Source organism: Saccopteryx bilineata, chromosome 11 (genome assembly GCF_036850765.1).
Source record: "Saccopteryx bilineata isolate mSacBil1 chromosome 11, mSacBil1_pri_phased_curated, whole genome shotgun sequence".
NCBI classification, from domain to species: Eukaryota; Metazoa; Chordata; class Mammalia; order Chiroptera; family Emballonuridae; genus Saccopteryx; species Saccopteryx bilineata.
Window position 1 is genome coordinate 20,029,812 of NC_089500.1, and position 18,020 is coordinate 20,047,831.

The following is an 18,020-nucleotide window of genomic DNA, read 5'->3' on the forward strand; positions in this document are numbered from 1 at the left end:
ATCCGGATTCTCTTACCTGCACTTCTGATCCACAGATTGTGACCCTTGATTCAGACTTGTTTTTTGTGCCCAGCCATTCGTATCACTGCAGTACCAGCCCATCTGGTCTGACCTCACCTCTGGTTTCTTTACAGTGCAATAAGATTTAAATTTTTTTGCAACACGATTTTATTAGTAATAGATTTATCATTACTAGTGGGTAGGGTGACAAGGCAGTTGGGCGCTCTCAGCCTTGTCTTAGTTGTAAAATGGGGATAATATCGACTCTTCCTTTAACCTTTAAGATATTTGTGAGGCTCAAACATTTTGTGTGTGAAAATACCTTGCAAATTACTGTAAAGAACTACAGAAATATAAAAGGTGGTCTTGTGGTTTACAATATCAGATTAACCTAGAGATGGCCAAAAAATTTAATAACCTCCTCACGGAATGCCCACTAACTTTTCTTATGCTTTTAGACTGATTACAGGATATAAATAGCAAAGTCAATTGGAATGTTAGGTCTTCGACTTCACTTCCAGTAAAGGAGGCTTTTTTTCCAGCTATTCCGATGATTCCTAGAGGAAGAGGGCGAGGTCGGCAGGAGGTCTGACCAAGGGCGGGGTGAGAACTGCGCAGACTCAGCTGGCGGCTCCCAGAGGAAGTCCCTTGTGCTGGCGTCTGTGCTCACCATGGTGACGGGACCAATTTCCGTTCCACCCACCTGCGCTGGTCCCGCGAGGCGCACCATGGCAACCAGACTTCTGCATCGTGGAAGCTGGTTCTTCAGGTCGCCAAGGTTAGGGAACGGTGGCAGACGCCTACCCCCATCCCTAGGGGACTCGAGAATGTACAGCCAGCGGTTTGGCATCGTACAGCGGGAGATTAAGGGCCCCACTCCCAAAGTGGTGATTGTGGTAAGCACGGGATGTGTGCGGGACCCTACTGCTTTCTGCATTTTCTCACACTCTAGGCCCAGCTGAACCCACCTGGCCAACACCGGGGGCTCTCAAGCAGGTGCCTGATGCAGCGGGGTTGAACTTTGAAAGAAAGTCTAAGGTCACTTTTGTATTTCATTCCAACCCACTCCCTCCACCTCCTCATCCACTCCCATATCAGTTATAATATTAGATTCTGTATTTGGAGCATCACTATTTGGGATCCTGAAGGTTTTTGGTCTCCAAGGCACCCAAAGGAGGTTGTCCCTTGTGATGTGGAGTATGTGTCAAGGAAGGGCACTGGGCCAGGTGGCAGAAATTCGGGTCTGGACTGATGGTGATTCAGCTATATGATCTTGGGCGGGACCCTAGGAGAATCGTCTGTGGAAGGGGTGATGGGCTCTGAGGGGTTGTGAGTGGTTATAGAGCCCTTCTTGTGCAAACTCAACTGTGACAGAAGTGTCCCTGCAAGCCCAAATGGAAATAGGAAGGTTTGTTGCCTGGAGGCTGGGGTGGTTATAGGAGGCTGGGGCAGGGGTTGCTGCTAGCTGCAGAATTTGATGGGTCCTGCACAGAAGAACCCCAGGCACTTGGTCCGAGCACCCGTATTTCAACAGGCTAGAAAACTCAAACGGGTAATTAGGCAATCATAGGGTATTACTTGAATGCCTGCTGTGTGCACTGCACTGTGGGAGATACAGATGTATATGTATACAATGATCCTGGGAGGTTTACCCTTCAATAGAAGTGTGATCTCTGCCTTCCAGTTGCTTTTTATCTAATTGCAGAAACAACTTGCTCATGCATAAAATTTATCATTAAAGGTTAATAGTATGTAATGTGCTGTAGTCTGTGATGGCACTTTATAAAAGATCAGGGATAATGAAGGATACATTTTTATGTTCCATGGTGCACATAGCAATTCTCAGTCAATTTATAGACCTGCTCCCTCTTGTAGGTCCAAGGACTGTAGGATTGAGTCTGGAAACCAGTACACTGGAATTTTCTACAGACTGTAGGGTTTGGGGTAATAGTTACAAACAGACTTCATGAGAGACAGAAACTTGCCTACTTTGGGTTCAGTATCTGAACACAGAGCTCAGGGGCTGGTGCCATTACTTGTGTTGGGAACCAGTAAGGATTATTTCTATTATACCAAATTACCACCAAACCAGAGAAGCAGACCTATTTAATGGTTTGAGTTTATAGAAAAAAAAGGAAAAGGTCAGAATTGGTGCATCTCAGATGTCAGAGTGATAAGAGTAGATGTTAGAGGTTGCAGAGTTGTGGTGGGAGAAGCCCCCAGAGCTGAGACTTGGATGCTAAACAACTTCTCCAGGAAAAGCAATAAAAGGTGTAATGTCTGAAGTAATGGAGAAGCAAAATGAGCCACTGTTTGGTGAGTGCCTCCTAGGAGCCCAGTTATTTACTTCTCAAAATAGTTTTTTAGGAGGACATTTATTTTGATTATGGGTAGTAGGGTAGAGACCAGAATCAAACCTAGGATATAAGACATTGTTCTTTAAAACATTAAACTATAAACTGTAATACTAGAAACTATGATGTGAGTTGTTACAGTAACAAAAGCCTTCTGTGACTTTGAAAATACAAGGTAGTTATCAAATTCTTTGTTTCTTGCCTTTAGCATGGTAGAGTCCAGTGTCCACACATGGCTTTTGAGCGCTTGAAATATGCCTAGAATCACATGTTGAGATGATAATATTTTGGATATACTGGCTAAATAAAGTATATTATTGAAATTAATTTCCCCTGTTTCTTTTTATTTTTATTTTATATTTCAATTAAAATTTACATTCAATATTTTGTATTTCAGGTGTCTTTTTTACTTTTTTAAGTGTAGCTACTAGAAAATGTAAAATTATAGATGTGTTTTACATTATATTTCTCTTAAACAGCGCCAGCTTTGACTAATGACAAGACTGTGCATGGATTAGCAGCATCTTGTGGTTAGAGAACTGCAGGTCATACCTGAGTTCATCCAGAAACTCTTTCCTGACCGCAGAGCCCTCACAGGATGCCCCAAGCCCTGAAGGGCTCTCTGACCCCCTGGCCCGTGCTCAGGCTGTTTCTCACCGCCCTCTAACCCCATCTCCCTCTTCAGTCAAAATGGGTCTCAAGGCCTGGTTCTTGCCCTGATAACTCAAGACTACTAAGTTTTGAAGGTCCTTGGTGCTTGATTCCTGTTCTCAGCCTGTATGTCTGCTGGGAACCTGAGTTCCTACGTATATCCTGCCAAAGGTGCAGTCTTGACCCTGCTCTGTTTTGTTGTCTCTGAACCTACCTTCATAAAATACCACACACACTAAAGGACAGTAATTTGTTATCTGGCTCCAGACTAGAAATAATTCTGATATGGATTAGCTACTTTCTGTAATATAACCCCCAATATCATCTGTCTCCAATTCATCTCAGCCCTGCCTTATCTTGTTCAACTGAAACTAGGTACCTATCTGTGTACCATGAACCCAGAATCTTTTCATCAAACCTCTCCGGAAAATTTTTTTTCACAGGAGCCTCCTTGACCAAGACCAAACCCTATATTTTGGTAATCCTGACAGTGATGTTCCAAGTGTAAATGATCAGATTGACTCTCTGCTGTATGAGTTAAGAATTTTCTGACTGTGAATCAGTACCCCAGAGTCTCACTAACATAAGGATGACTTGATAAAACTGGCTGGCAATGCAAAGGTCACACCATGGATTTAAAGGTGGCCCTAGGAGGAGCAGACATTATATCAAACTCACCCAGGAACATTGTCTTTTCTTTCTGTCTTTCCTTCATATTGAGAACCTGACAGAGGTAGGCATTATGTTCAATGCTAGGAATACAGAATTGAAAAAGATATAGTCCAGGCCCTAGCCAGGTAGCTCGGTTGGTTAGTGTCATTCCCATATGCCAAGATTGCGAGTTCAATCCCCAATCAGGGCACATACAAGAATCAACCAGTGAATACATGAATAAGTGGAGCAAGAAGTCAGTGTATCTCTCTCCCTGCCTAAAATCAATAGGAAAAAAAAAAAAAAAAACCTTCTGTGTTAAGTGAGATACAGTCCATGTGATTTTTATTAATTATATCAATATGTATTCAAAAGTGTATGCATTTCCAACTTTTTAGTGGATGTTTGTATAAAATGAACATATTTACTGAAATTAAAGCTAACCAAAATGTCAGGAGCACAGTCCTTGCATTAAACTTCTGGGGCACAGTAGAAATAGAAATAAAGTTCTACCACCGGTTTTGCTTTCCGTTTTTACTTTTCCTTCTGTTCCTTTCTCTCCCTTCCTTTATTCCTGCTCACAACTCATTTTATATATATATCCTGTGTACAGTTGACCATTGAATAACATGGGCTTGAATCGTACAGGTCCACTTGTACATGGACTTTTAAAAAAAAATATCTGTACTAATTTTTCTCCACAGTTGGGAGTCTGGGATACAGAGAACTGACTGTGTGCACCGATCTAATATCTAGGAGGGAGGGTGGGACCTAGAGCCACTAACCTGTGGATACCGAGGAACACCTTAAGTTTTGGGGGATCAAAAAGTTACTGTATTTTCCGCTTCATAAGACACACCTTTTCCCCAAAAAAAGTGGAGGGGAAAATGCCCATGCATCTTATGAAGCAAAAAATATGATATTTTATTAAATATTTTAACACACCGTTTGGTTCAGAATATTTTTTTTCTTATTTTCCTCCTTAAAACCCTACATATATCTTATGGTCAGGTGCATCTTATGGAGCGAAAAATACGGTACAGGTGAAGCCCTGGCCAGATAGTTAAGCTGGTTAGAGTGTTGTCCTGATAGATAAGGTTGCAGGTTCAATCCCCAGTCAAAGCACATACAAGAATCAACCAATGAATGCATAAATAAGTGGAACTACAAATCAGTGTTTCTCTTTCTCCTCTAAAAACTCAATTAGAAAATAGAGCAGACCTGGACAGAACAAGATTTTTGACTGTGGGGGTGGGTGCCCCTAACTCCTGTTTTGTTCAAAGGTCATCTGTACTTAGAAAATAGCCTCTTTTAATTGAAACTGTTTTGATGGAGGTAACTATGTTGTCGGCCCCTGAGAAAGTGAAAGTGAGATATTGAGTGGCAAGATCAAGGTCAGGAATTGAAAGGTCTCTAAATCTTGTTCTATTCAGGTCTGCTTTAACCATTTAAAGCACCTTGGACAAATCACTTAATGTCTCTGGTTTGACTAGATAATCTCTAAAGTTTTTTTATTTTATAATTCCATAAACTTCTACTCAAATGGCACTTGAAAAATATTTGAGACTGATTTGATGACATCTTAGGTATAGGCTCAAAGAATCAAACTAAGTTACACCTTAGCCACTTAGGCTGTTTGCAGTTATAGCAGGATGTATCAGTTTTATATACCAAGTTTTATTTAGTATGAGTATTGGTGGAGGCCCTGATTAATTGAAAATATGCTATTGATTTCAAATCTATCAGAAGTGATAGTTGTTATTTGTTTTCAGAGAGCCAAGCCTCCCAAAGGCCAGAGGACTGAGCACCATCTGGAAAGAATCCAACGCAGCTCTCAGAAGCATCATGCTGTTTCTGATACAATTGAGTCACTAGAGCGGGATCGCTTGAAAGTTGACTGGTATCAGCACAGTGACCGCAAATTTGTTCATAGTCTTGTGAAAGCAAGAACCAAGGACACCATGCAAGGGTTCATCATCAACACTGAAGAAAGACGAAATAGGTAAGGCTCACCAACCTGATGGCCCAGACGATGACATAGACCTAAAACCACAACTGGAGATGAACCAGTCAAAAACATGAAGTGAATTTATAGTGGAATCATGGCCGAGATATTCATATTCCTGCCAAATCAATAACTATTGCTTGTTTATATTTTCACTTGTAATAACCTACATTATCATGATAGCAAAAGAATAACTTTTATATTTTGCTGCTTTAATTACAATCTATTCATTGTTTCTTTTGTTGAAAATATGCATTACCCATCTCATCTGTATGTGCACAAATAAAATATGGCACAGATCAATCTCTTAATTGCTTTAAATGGCAACTAGTATTATTTTATGGAAGACAGCAATAATCTTTTTCTTCTTGCAAAATTTATGATTAAACATGTACTTCTGGGCTCTGGCCCGGTGGCTCAGTGGATAAAACATGGTCCTAGTGTAGCGAGGTTGCAGGTTTGATCCCTACTCAGGGCACATACAAGAAGCAATCAATGAGTGCACAACTAAATGGACCTGCTAAGTGGAACGAGTTGCTGCTTTTATCTCTCTCCCTTTCTCTCTCTCTCTCTCTCTCTCTCTCTCTCTTTTCCACTCTCAAATCAGTGAGGGGGGGGGAACATGCTTCTGAAATCAAATTTAACAAAATAAAAATTAGTAAAATGGTGCATGTGGCATCAACGTTTTGTTAAATTTTTTTGGTCATTTTTGTTTCAGGCTCCGTGAACTTTTAGCAGCAGAAGAAAATGAGTATTTTACTGAAATGCAAGTGAAAGAAGAAACAATTGAGGAGAAAACAAATAGAATGAAAGATAAAACCAGATTATTAAAGGAGAAGAAAGAAAAAGAGAGACAGGAGTTTGTGGCTGAAAAACAAGAGCAGCAATTCAGGTAATGATGTCAGAAACACACACACACACATACAGAATATATTAAATGAGATTTAGAATGCTAACTTGCAGTATAGTCAGGGTATATAGGCAGTAGTTATACCTTTAAGTCTTGGTAACTATATATACATCTCTGGATAATACAGGCACTGAGGAGTTTTTTGTTTGTTTGTTTGTTTTGTTTTGTGTTTTAAGAACGCTTAAGATTTATTCTCAACAAATTTCCAGTATATAATACAGTATTATTGGCTATAGCCACTATATAGTACAGGAGATCCTCAGAACTTACTCATTTATCTTGTAACTGAAAGTTTATATTCTTTGACCAACATCTCCCTATTTCCCTCACCCCTGGAAACCAACCTTCTACGCTCTGTTTATATATATTTAACTTTCATTTTATTTTTCTCAGATTCCATATATAAGTGAGTTTATACAGTATTTGTCTTTGTCTGGTTTATTTCACTTAGTATAATGTCTTCCAGGTTTATTCATGTTGTCTCAAATGGCAGGAGTTCTTCTTTTATATGCTGATCAATATTTCATTTACATGTATATGATACTCATATAAATGAACATAATATTCACTGTAGACATCTCATATATGGCTTTGTTGTGTTGAGCTACATTCCTTCTATACCTATTATGTTGAAAGCTTTTATAATAAATTTGTCACACGCTTTTTCTATATCTCTTGAGATGATCATATAATTTTAATCTTTTATTCTTTAATATGGTTTGGATTTGATATCCTTGAATTATCTCTGGAATCAGAGAAAAATCCCACTTGATCGTGGTGTATATGATCTTTTTTTTTATAAATAAATTTTTATTTTAATGGGGTGACATCAATAAATCAGGGTATATATATTCAAAGAAAACATGTCCAGGTTATCTTGTCATTCAATTCTGTTGCATACCCATCACCCAAAGAGAGATTGTCCTCCATCACCTTCTATCTAGTTTTCTTTATACCCCACCCGTCCCCCTCCCCCCTCCCCCTCTTCCTCCTTCCCTCCCCCCCGCCCCCCCGTAACTACCACACTCTTGTCCATGTCTCTTAGTCTCGTTTTTATGTCCCACCAATGTATGGAATCCTGCAGTTCTTGTTTTTTTTCTGATTTACTTATTTCACTCTGTATAATGTTATCAAGATCCCACCATTTTGTTGTAAGTGATCCGATGTCATCATCTCTTATGGCTGAATAGTATACCATGGTGTATATGTGCCACATCTTCTTTATCTAGTCTTCTATTTTTTTTTTTACAATGTTTAAAGCCTTTAAGCAAACTCTTGGCCAATACAGCAAGAATCCATAAAAGAGTAGTGTCCTTAACATGTTCACCAAGTCTAAGTTGGCCCCAACGCCATGCCAAATCCCTGAAAAATGCAACCCAACCCCAGTTCAGTCTGTTAGGAGCTGTCACAAGGAGCAGGAGTCCAGGAAAAGTCCACATCCAGGAAAAGTCTGCATGGCACTGGAATTGTTGTCACAATTCTATACTTTGCAGCTCACGTCCAAGTCCCAATGACCGCTGCTTCTAGCTGGTAATGATTCAGGTAGACTGGAAAAGCCATCTGCAGCATGTGTGGATATGGAGCTTCTGTTCTCCTCTGCCTGGAGAGATGAGACCAGGTTGCTTTTCCCTGGAGCTCTGTGACTGTGGTTTGGTGTATGATCTTTTTAATGTGCTGTTAAATTCAGTTTGCTAGTACTTTATTGAGAATTTTTACATCTGTGTTCATCAGGGATATTGGCTTGTAATTCCCTTTTCTTATAGTGTCCATGTCTCGCTTTGGTGCTAGGATAATGCTGGCCTTGTAAAATGAGTCTGGAAGTGTTCTCTCTTATTCAATATTTTTGGCAGTGTTGGAGAAGGATTGGTATTATTATTGATGGGCATAACAAAAAACAAATGTCATTTAGACTGTAAGGTCATCAAGTATGAGTGGCGCAGGTTGTATACTGTCACTCTAGATCAGGAACAGAATAGGCCAAGATTCAGTAATATGTAAACTCTGGGTCTAAAGTGTGGTAGAATACAGAAGGAATACAAGCGTCCGTTTTTACAGCACACGAAATCTGACTAAGTGAGAAATCCACAGGTCAACAGATGTGGGAAGGAAGCAAAACTAAGCATGTGGAGGCATAAAGACGTGGTTCAGAGACAAAGCTTTTTCCAACTCCTCTCTCTCTGCCATGATTTACTATTAATCATATAGACTGCCCTAAATCTTCCTAGTAGAGGCCCAGAGGAGAAGCAAGCTAGTGCAGCGAGTAGTGCATATAAATTGCAGATATGGCTGCTAACAGAGTAAATTAAACTGCTGAAAACTAGGAGGAATGAGATGTTTCAGGGTGTGGGGTGCTGCTGAAGCGGGGCAGTGAAAAGAGCCAGCTTGCGGTAACGCACGTGAGCAGGAGGGGCGTGCCTCTCCTCCTCTTACAGCTGAGTACTGCCAGTTCCACCAGTAGGAATTTTACTAGGCTTTCAAGCTTGTAGCAAACAAGACAGGATTAAACTTGGATATTCTGATCTTCTTGAAGTTTAGCCTCACCTCTTGTCCTCGGTAGGACGCAGACACTCCGTACTGACTGCTGCATGGGAAGATGCTGTGGGAGGGACAAAGGGGACACTAGCAAGTGAATTTCAATGGGCCGTGCATACCTTTCGCTCCTGCCTGGTGATGTTGATGCTCATGTGCCATCTGCATATCGTCCGTCCTCATTGGTGAAACGTCTCTCCATGTCTTCTGCCCATTTTCTAATTGCACTAGCTATTAGGTTTTGAGAGTTCTTTATTTATTCTGGATATGAATCCTTTGTGTGGGATATGTGATTTGGAAGTATGTTTTTCTCAGTCTGTAGCTTGTGTTTTATTCCCTTAACACAGTAGTTCACAGAGAAAAAAATGTAATTTTGAGGAAATCCATTTTACCAATATTATTTTAATGAAGCATGCTTTTGGTATATTGTGTTTTTCTTGTTAAGTGTCCTATATTTATACACAGTTAAGTGATTGAACCCCAGATGAAGGCAGACAATTTTTGGCTTTGTTTTGTTTTGGGGTGTTTTCGTTAAACGAATACTCTAGGATGCATGGTCAGAGGACGTGGGGGTAGTCTTGTTTCTTGTCAGTTACTGGCAGAGGTAATTGAATGCAGTACCAAGGGACCCGAGAGCCAGGCTAGCTTGCCCAGTGTTCAGCCCAGCTCCACCACACACAAAATGCGGGAACTTGCCTGTGATGCTTAACTGCCCTGTGCCTCCTTTCTCTCATCTGTAAGCTGGGGATGATGATAATGGTGAAAATAAACTTGCGATAATGTTCATTGCAACATTGGTTGTTATGAAGATTATAAGAGTCCATATGGCCTGACCTGTGATGGTGCAGTGGATAAAGCGTCGACCTGGGATGCTGAGATTGCTGGTTTGATACCCTGGGCTTGCCTGGTCAAGGCACATATGGGAGTTGATGTTTCCTGCTCCTCTCCCTTTCTCTCTCCCTCCTCTCTCTCTCTCTCTCTCTCCCCCTCCCTCCCTCTCTCTCTTCCTCCCTCCCTCCCTCCCTCTCTCCTCCCTCTGTCTAAAATGAATAAATAAAATTTTTTTTAAAAGTCCATATGTGTAAAGTACTTGGAACAATCCCTACCTAGCAAATAAAAAAACTCAACCGTGGTTGCTGATAATACTACTAGTGACTGTGGCTTGGGAAGACAGGTAGGCTCCCTGATCTTCAATTACTTTAACTCTAACATGGGGATCATACTTGCTGCTATGTCTAAGTTATAAGATACTTGTGAGAATGAAGTAATATTTTATGTGTGAAAGCACCATATAAAGCACTCACAAACAAAAAGTTTTCCTTTTTATCAGTGATTCATCTCATTAAAATAGATAGCTATTCTACCGATCTACAGATAAAAGTGAGTGTCCCTAAATCAGGGTTCCCAAGGTCAAGTGAATAAGTGAATCATTAGAATGTAAGGAGAAAATATTTGATGTTTATTTTTTTATCTCATCTCTTTAATTTGTGCTTTTTGCATATATTTAATAATTTATGTGATAGTAACTGCTTATAGTTTATAAATAATCATATTTGTTTGTGGGTGCTTAGAGTTATTTTTTACTGAAAAGGATTCATGCCAGACCAGACGGTGGCGCAGTGGATAGAGTGTCGGACTGGGACGCAGGACCCAGGTTCGAAACCCTGAAGTTACTGGCTTGAGCGCCGGCTCATCTGGCTTGAATGCAGGCTCACCAGCTTGAGCGCGGGGTCACTGGCTTGAGTGTGGGATCATAGACATGACCCCATGGTCGTTGGCTTGAGCCCAAGGTCACTGGTTTGAGCAAAGGGGCACTTGTTCTGCTGTAGCTCCCCGGTCAAGGCACATGTGTGAAAGCAATTGATGAACAACTAAGGAGACTAAGGAGCTGCAATGAAGAATTGATGCTTCTCATCTCTCTCCCTTTCTGTCTGTCTGTCCTTCTCTCTTTCTCTCTCTCTGTCACAAAAAAGAAAAGGATTCATAATTTTAAAAGTTGAAGACCTACTGATCTAAAGAAATACTTGATATGGGCACCTTCTTCCTGGGTTAATACAGGTTTTTTTAGCAGATGCATCATCAACTACTTTAAAGATTTTTACTCTGATTGTATATTATGGAAAGGAATTACCTTAAGGTAATTCAGAGATAAGCAGAAAGAGGTACATTTAAGACTAGTCATTGCAGACTTGTGGTGGCATAGTAGATCAAGTGTCCGCCTGGAACACAGAGGTCGCAGGTTGGAAACCCTGGGCTTGCCTGGTCAAGGCACATATGGGAGCTGATGCTTCCTGCTCCTCCACCCTTCTCTTTCTCTTTCTCCTAAATTTTTTTCTCTCTAAAAATGAATAAATAAAATCTAAAAAAAAAAAAAAAAGTCATTACAATGTTATAATAAAAGTCGGAATTAACCTATTTGTTCAGATAAGGAAATGTTTCAATAAACTGTGATATCTTTAGGCTCCAGTCTTACACACCTTACTAAACTAATAAAATTTTGAAGTTAGGGCTTGACCTGTGGTGGTGCAGTGGATAAAGCGTCGATCTGGAAATGCTGAGGTCGCCGGTTCAAAAACCCTGGGCTTGCCTGGTCAAGGCACATATGGGAGTTGATGCTTCCAGCTCCTCCCCCCTGTCTCTCTCTCCTCTCTCTCTCCTCTCTAAAATGAATAAATAAAATAAAAAAAAATAAAAAAAAAATTTTGAAGTTAGGAATTATTTTAAGCATATTTCATGCGGAAACCTTTCTGATGTCATGTTAGGTAGAAAATTAAGGTTCAAGGAGATATTGATATAGATATATAGTTATACAAAATGACCCCAATTCTAGTAAAAATGCACATACGCAAGATTGGAAAGAAATACACTAACATGCTAATAGAAGCTATTTCTTGGATAATTGGATTAAGTATTTTTAGTGTCTTCATACTTTTCTGTATTTTCTCGTTCTTGTTATTATTAGGCTTTAAATTTTTATTATTTATTTATTTTAAAACTTTAAAAATTTTATTCTTCAATTACAGTATACATTCAATATTATTTTGAAATAGTTTCAGGTGTATAGCATAGTGGTTAGACAGTCACATACTTTACAAAGTGATCCCCCTGATATTTGAAGTTCCATCTGGCACCTTACAGTTATTATAATATTATTGACTATATTCCCTGTGCTATACTTTATATCCCTGTGACTATTTTGTAACTACCAATTTTTACTTCTTAATCTCTTCACCATTCTTACCCAGTCCTCCAGTCCCCTCCCCCAAATCTGGCAACACTAAGTCTGTTCTCTGTGTCTGTAAGTCTGTTTCAATTTGTCTGTTCATTCATTTTGTTCATTAGAGTCCACATAGAAGTGAAATCATGTGTCTTTCTCTGTCTGACTTACTTTACTTAGCATAATATCCTCAAAGTCTATCTATGCTGTTACAAATGGTAAGATTTAATTCTTTTTTATGGCAGGGTAATAGTCCATTGTATATACTAACAACAACTTTTTTTTTTCTTTTTCTTTTTTTTCTGTGAAGCTGGAAACGGGGAGAGACAGTCAGACAGACTCCCGCATGTGCCCGACCGGGATCCACCCGGCACGCCCACCAGGGGGCGATGCTCTGCCCCTGCGACCAGAGCCCCTCTAGCGCCTGGGGCAGAGGCCAAGGAGCCATCCCCAGCGCCCGGGCCATCTTTGCTCCAATGGAGCCTCAGCTGCGGGAGGGGAAGAGAGAGACAGAGAGGAGGGGGGGTGTGGAGAAACAAATGGGTGCTTCTCCTATGTGCCCTTGCCAGGAATCGAACCTGGGTCCCCCGCACGCCAGGCCAACGCTCTACTGCTGAGCCAACCGGCCAGGGCCTAACAACAACTTTTTATCCACTCGTTGATGGAAACTTGGGTTGCTTCTATATCTAGGCTACTGTAAATAATGCTGAAGTGAACATAGGGGTGCATATATTCTTTCGAATTAGTGTTTTGGGTTTTGGGGGATATATATTCAGAATTGGAATCACTTGGTCATAAGACAATGTCATTTTTTAATTTTTTGAGGAAACTTTATACTGTTTTCCACAGTGGCTGTACCAATCAGCAGTCCCACCAACAGTTCACAGGGGTTCTCTTTTTTCCACATTCTTACCAGCACTTGTTGTTTGTTGATTTATTGATGATAGCCATTCTGACAGGGATGAAGTGGTAACTCATTGTGGTTTTAGATTTTTATTAATTGAGTAACTTCCCTAGATTATGAATCATAGGATTGGGAAGGACCTTCACAAGTTATTACGGTCAATTTTGATAAAATTTCACTGATGAATTTTAGACAAATTAATTAATTTTTTAATGTTAAAGTGAGTCTTTTTGGGGGGGGATAACCTGGTAATTTCAGTGTCTGTTATCTTTTTGAGCCTTTCACAGAATATGGGTAACTGCTGGATATCATTTATGTTGCTAACAAGCATGACTATATATCAATTAAACCAACAGTTATTTATTGGCATTGGGTAGGTAGCATGGGGCATACATTCCTGAAATATTCAATATATTCCTGAGTGCTAGCACTCAAAGCGATTCCAGTTTAGTGGGGGAAGTGAGACAAATCTTCCCCAAATGGTGAACAGTACTCAACGATACTTGACAAACGTCACTTGTGAGGTGTGGACCACTCTTGTGATGAGAGTTTACATTTCCTTCTTTCTTTCAGTCCTAGCATTGAAAATTTCATCAAAAGTTCTATGCTGAACCCATTCTCAAACTTCAGCTTCTTGGTGCGGAGTTTAATTTAGCAACCAGGCCGACTGACTGGATGTTTATAAATATTGCCTTCAATCAGAGGGTCTCCCCAACGTGGCTGTGTGCTGGCAGCTCCGGAGGCGCTCTGAAAGAACGCAACGCCTGTGTTTTGCCCCAGGTGCCCTGATCCACTGCTCTGGGCTGGGAGTAGGGGAGGAAAGAGGTGAGGAATCGGCTTTTAAAAATATCCCTCAGTAATTCTAAAGTGTAGATGTTGAATATCACAGGGTTCAATGAAGAACTTTGAATTACCAAGACTGAAAGAAAGAATGAAGTCTAAACACAGAGAGAGCATTTCTTCTTGAATGACGACATAGCCCGGCTCTGAACCGGCAGCCCTGGCAGAGAACCCTTCAGTGCACGTTGCCCCGCTGGGAGTCCAGGGCGTGTGGTGGTGGTGGGGGGGGGGAGAGCTTGCCGTGATCTGCTGACTCTACCTCAGCTCTTCCCTTGGGTGAGCATGTAGGGTCTCTTCCTACAAAGCCTCATCCACTTGCAATATTGCAGCCATTAGAGTTACCGTTTATTGAGCTCTTATTATTTACCAGGCATTTACATCTTTGATCCTTACCAGGACCTGAAAAAACAGATATTTTACAGATTGAAAAAACAAACCAACACACCAAGCTCAGATAGGTCAACTTTTTGATCCAAGGTCACACAGGAGACGTCAAAACTAGGAGTCAGAGCCTGCCCTGTGGGGCCCAGTGCCTGCGGCTTGTCTGTGACGTCATCATGCCCACCTCCCTGCTGTTCTTTCCTGTTTTCTCTGCTCAGGGGCCTTCATCCCGTCTTCTATTTTCTTCTTCAATATCTGACTGTACAGATATGTGCCCAACAGAGCAGTGGCTCATCAAAGACTTGGTTGTGTCTTTTTTAAATTCTCCTTTCAGGGAACACTGTGAGGCGCTCCGGACTGAACTGTCCTGTATCCACCAGAAGAAGGTGTGCGAGGAGCGGAAAGCACAGATTGCATTTAATGAGGAGCTGAGGAGGCAAAAACTGGTGGAGGAGCAGATGTTCTCGAAGCTCTGGGAGGAAGACAGATTAGCCAAGGAAAGGCGAGAGGCGGAAGAGGCGAGGAGGCGGAAGGAGCGAGTGGAGAACACGCGTCTGGGGCTGGACGCCCAGCTCACCGGGATCGAGGCGCAAAGGCAGGCAGCGCAGCAGCTGAAGGAAGAGGAGGCGCGCCTTGTGGTGGGTGGGCCTTTTACAATGCTTGTCATGGGGTCATCAGCTCATGGGGAGAGGACATAGGGTGCCAGCCTGTGAATGGACAGTCGGCCTAACGGCCTGGGCTGGTTCACAGGGCAACAGGGTCCGAGCCTTGGATTCCAAGGCCCAGCTACCAGTGTCATCCCTATGCATAGGGCAACTTTCTTCCTTACGATGACTCAATTTCTTTATCTGAAAAAGAAGGCAAAAGACATCTATCTGCCTTCTTTGGGATGATAAAATGGGGTAATCATTGGCTACAGAGGGCTGGTGACAGTTTAGCAATATGCCCTGTTCTTTAATATGTAAATTGACAGTTTCCAAACCCTGTGAAGAAGTGCTATACAAGTGCTATATAATAGCTACTGTGACCCTCGGCCACCAGCATCAGTAATTTTGTTCCAACAAGATTGCTGCCCCTGCTGCAGCGACTTTCAACCAGTGTGCCACAAGAGTTTTTAAAATGTGCAGTACCTGGCCCTGGCCGGTTGGCTCAGCTGTAGAGCGTCGGCCTGGCGTGCAGGGGACCCAGGTTTGATTCCCAGCCAGGGCACACAGGAGAAGCGCCCATTTGCTTCTCCACACCCCCCCCCCCCTTCCTCTCTGTCTCTCTCTTCCCCTCCCGCAGCCGAGGCTCCATTGGAGCAGAGATGGCCGGGCGCTGGGGATGGCTCCTTGGCCTCTGCCCCAGGCGCTAGAGTGGCTCTGGTCGCGACAGAGCGATGACCCGGAGGGGCAGAGCATTGCCCCCTGGTGGGCAGAGCGTCGCCCCTGGTGGGCGTGCCGGGTGGATCCCGGTCGGGTGCATGTGGGAGTCTGTCTGACTGTCTCTCCCCGTTTCCAGCTTCAGAAAGATAAAAAAAAAAAAAAAAAAAAAAAAAAAGTGCAGTACCTGACAATTTAGTCAGGGGCACTGACCACTTTTTCCTTAGATTGTCAAATAAAAAAATGACAACAGCCAACACAAAGATAGCCATCCAGTGTGAATGAATCAAAATTATACCTATTATTTTTCTGTGAGATCAGCAAAAAATATATTTTTTGGAGTGTTGCAGAATTTTAGTAATTAGTTTATGTGCCGTGAGACGACAAAGGTTGGAAATCGCTGCCCTACTATATAGAAATTAGTGTCATTGAACATGTATGAAAGCACTTGATAAAAGTAGCAATTTTATATGTACATACAGCTTTCAGCAACTGATACTTTATTACCACTAAATTTAATAAAAAGGTATTTCCCCAGGAAATCCCAAGTATTGAAATATGGAACCATAAAAAAACATGAAAGGTACGGTATTTCAGAGCCCTAGAAGTCTCTTCTGGGTTGGAGACTGTTTTCTTTTGAAGCATTTAGTAGAAGATGTCAAAATATTTTAGCTTCTCTGAGAAAATGAAAATGACCCTTACAATTCAGTGGATTTAGTGCTCAGGGCATTAATGAAAAAGTCTAGTATATATTACTCCTCTCTTGCAAACCAGCGATCACAGCTGTTGTGAATCTCAGTTAAATCAAGTCAATTTGGGATTTGTATCCCATCCTCATTATTGCTATCTCCTCTCCTGTCCTGGCTGGGCAAGTGCTCATCCCTTCCAGAGAGTTCAGCTGCCTCTGGTAGGAGGACGAATGCTTCCATTAAACCATACCCAAATTTTCTACCAAACCCACAGTGCCCAACAGCATTAGTACCCTAGTTACAACCACTTGACTGGCCAGGCAATCAAACCAGTCAGGAGAGTGAGAAAGCTAAGAAAATGAGAGGTATGGGGGAATATCTTTTAAAGAACAAAATGCTTAAAATTTAGTTTTGTGTATTTAGCTGATGTGCACATTTCCGTTTTTGGATGCTTATTGCTGTTGAATAATGTACCCACACATCTAAGTGTGCGTACAAGAGCAAAGTCTAGAAGGCCAGTACACTGAAATGTAGAGAGCAGTGCTGAATGATGGTTTGAAGGTGCTTTCTCTTTACACTTTTCTGCATTTTGAATTTGACAACTACTTATTTATAATTACACACACAGCAATCTCACGAGACCTTACTGCTGACTCAGCAATGACAAGGTGAGTTTTATTTCTTATAGTCCCTCTACATCCATGTGTGTATATTTCCAAGAAGCCCTTTATTCTCATCTCCTAAGTGAAATGCATTGATTGGTTTTGGCCAACTGTACTGAGACATTATCTTCATTATTGTTCTGCCTTAGGAAAATGAGAAAGCTCAGGTAAAACTTGAGAATGAGCAGGATAAGCTAAAGAAACAGAAGGCAAAACAGGAATTTAGGACCACTTTGCAAAAAGCCTTCCAAGAGAAGACAGAACGTATTCGGCAGGAATCTAGTGAGGAGAAAGACTTGGACATGAAGCTCGTGCAAATGGCCCAGCAAGACTTACAGGAAGAGGCAGATAAGAAGAAGCAGCAAAGAGTAAGACATTTCTTCAGTGCCTAAAGTATGCCGGATGGGGTTCCTGGTTGAGTCCTCCATCCCACAGGAGCCAGTCACACGTAGAATGAAGTGTGACAGGTCAACCCTCAGTGTGGCATCACCATCTTCTGGGAGAACATTCAAAATCATAAGCTCCAGAATCAGAATCTAAAAACTCAGGCCCCGGCCTGACCAGGCGGTGGCGCAGAGGATAGAGCATCGGACTGGGATGCAGAGGACCCAGGTTCGAGACCCCGAGGTCACCAGCTTGAGCGCAGGCTCATCTGGTTTGAGCAAGGCTCACCAGCTTGAGCCCAAGGTCACTGGCTCAAGCAAGGGGTTACTCGGTCTGTTGAAGGCCTGTGGTCAAGACACATATGAGAAAGCAATCAATGAACAACTAAGGTGTCGCAATGAAAAACTAATGATTGATGCTTCTCATCTCTCCATTCCTGTCTATCTATCCCTCTCTCTGACTCTCTCTCTCTGTGTCTCTGT

At 41.7% G+C, this 18,020-nt stretch overlaps 1 protein-coding gene across 3 annotated transcripts in view; it reads left to right on the forward strand.

Annotated features, from left to right (window-relative positions):
• Nucleotides 1-64: 64 nt before the first annotated feature.
• CFAP53 (cilia and flagella associated protein 53) overlaps nt 65-18,020 on the forward strand; it is a 29,921-nt gene continuing 11,965 nt past the window's right edge. For 2 of the 3 annotated variants that reach the window (XM_066246610.1, XM_066246609.1), the window contains exons 1-5: nt 65-896; nt 5,429-5,658; nt 6,380-6,553; nt 14,777-15,080; nt 17,304-17,522. In XM_066246610.1, the coding sequence (XP_066102707.1) occupies nt 672-896; nt 5,429-5,658; nt 6,380-6,553; nt 14,777-15,080; nt 17,304-17,522 (1,152 nt within the window). In that variant the 5' untranslated portion in view covers nt 65-671. The remainder of the gene's footprint in view (nt 897-5,428; nt 5,659-6,379; nt 6,554-14,776; nt 15,081-17,303; nt 17,523-18,020) is intronic. The other variant, XM_066246611.1, reaches the window with a different exon arrangement.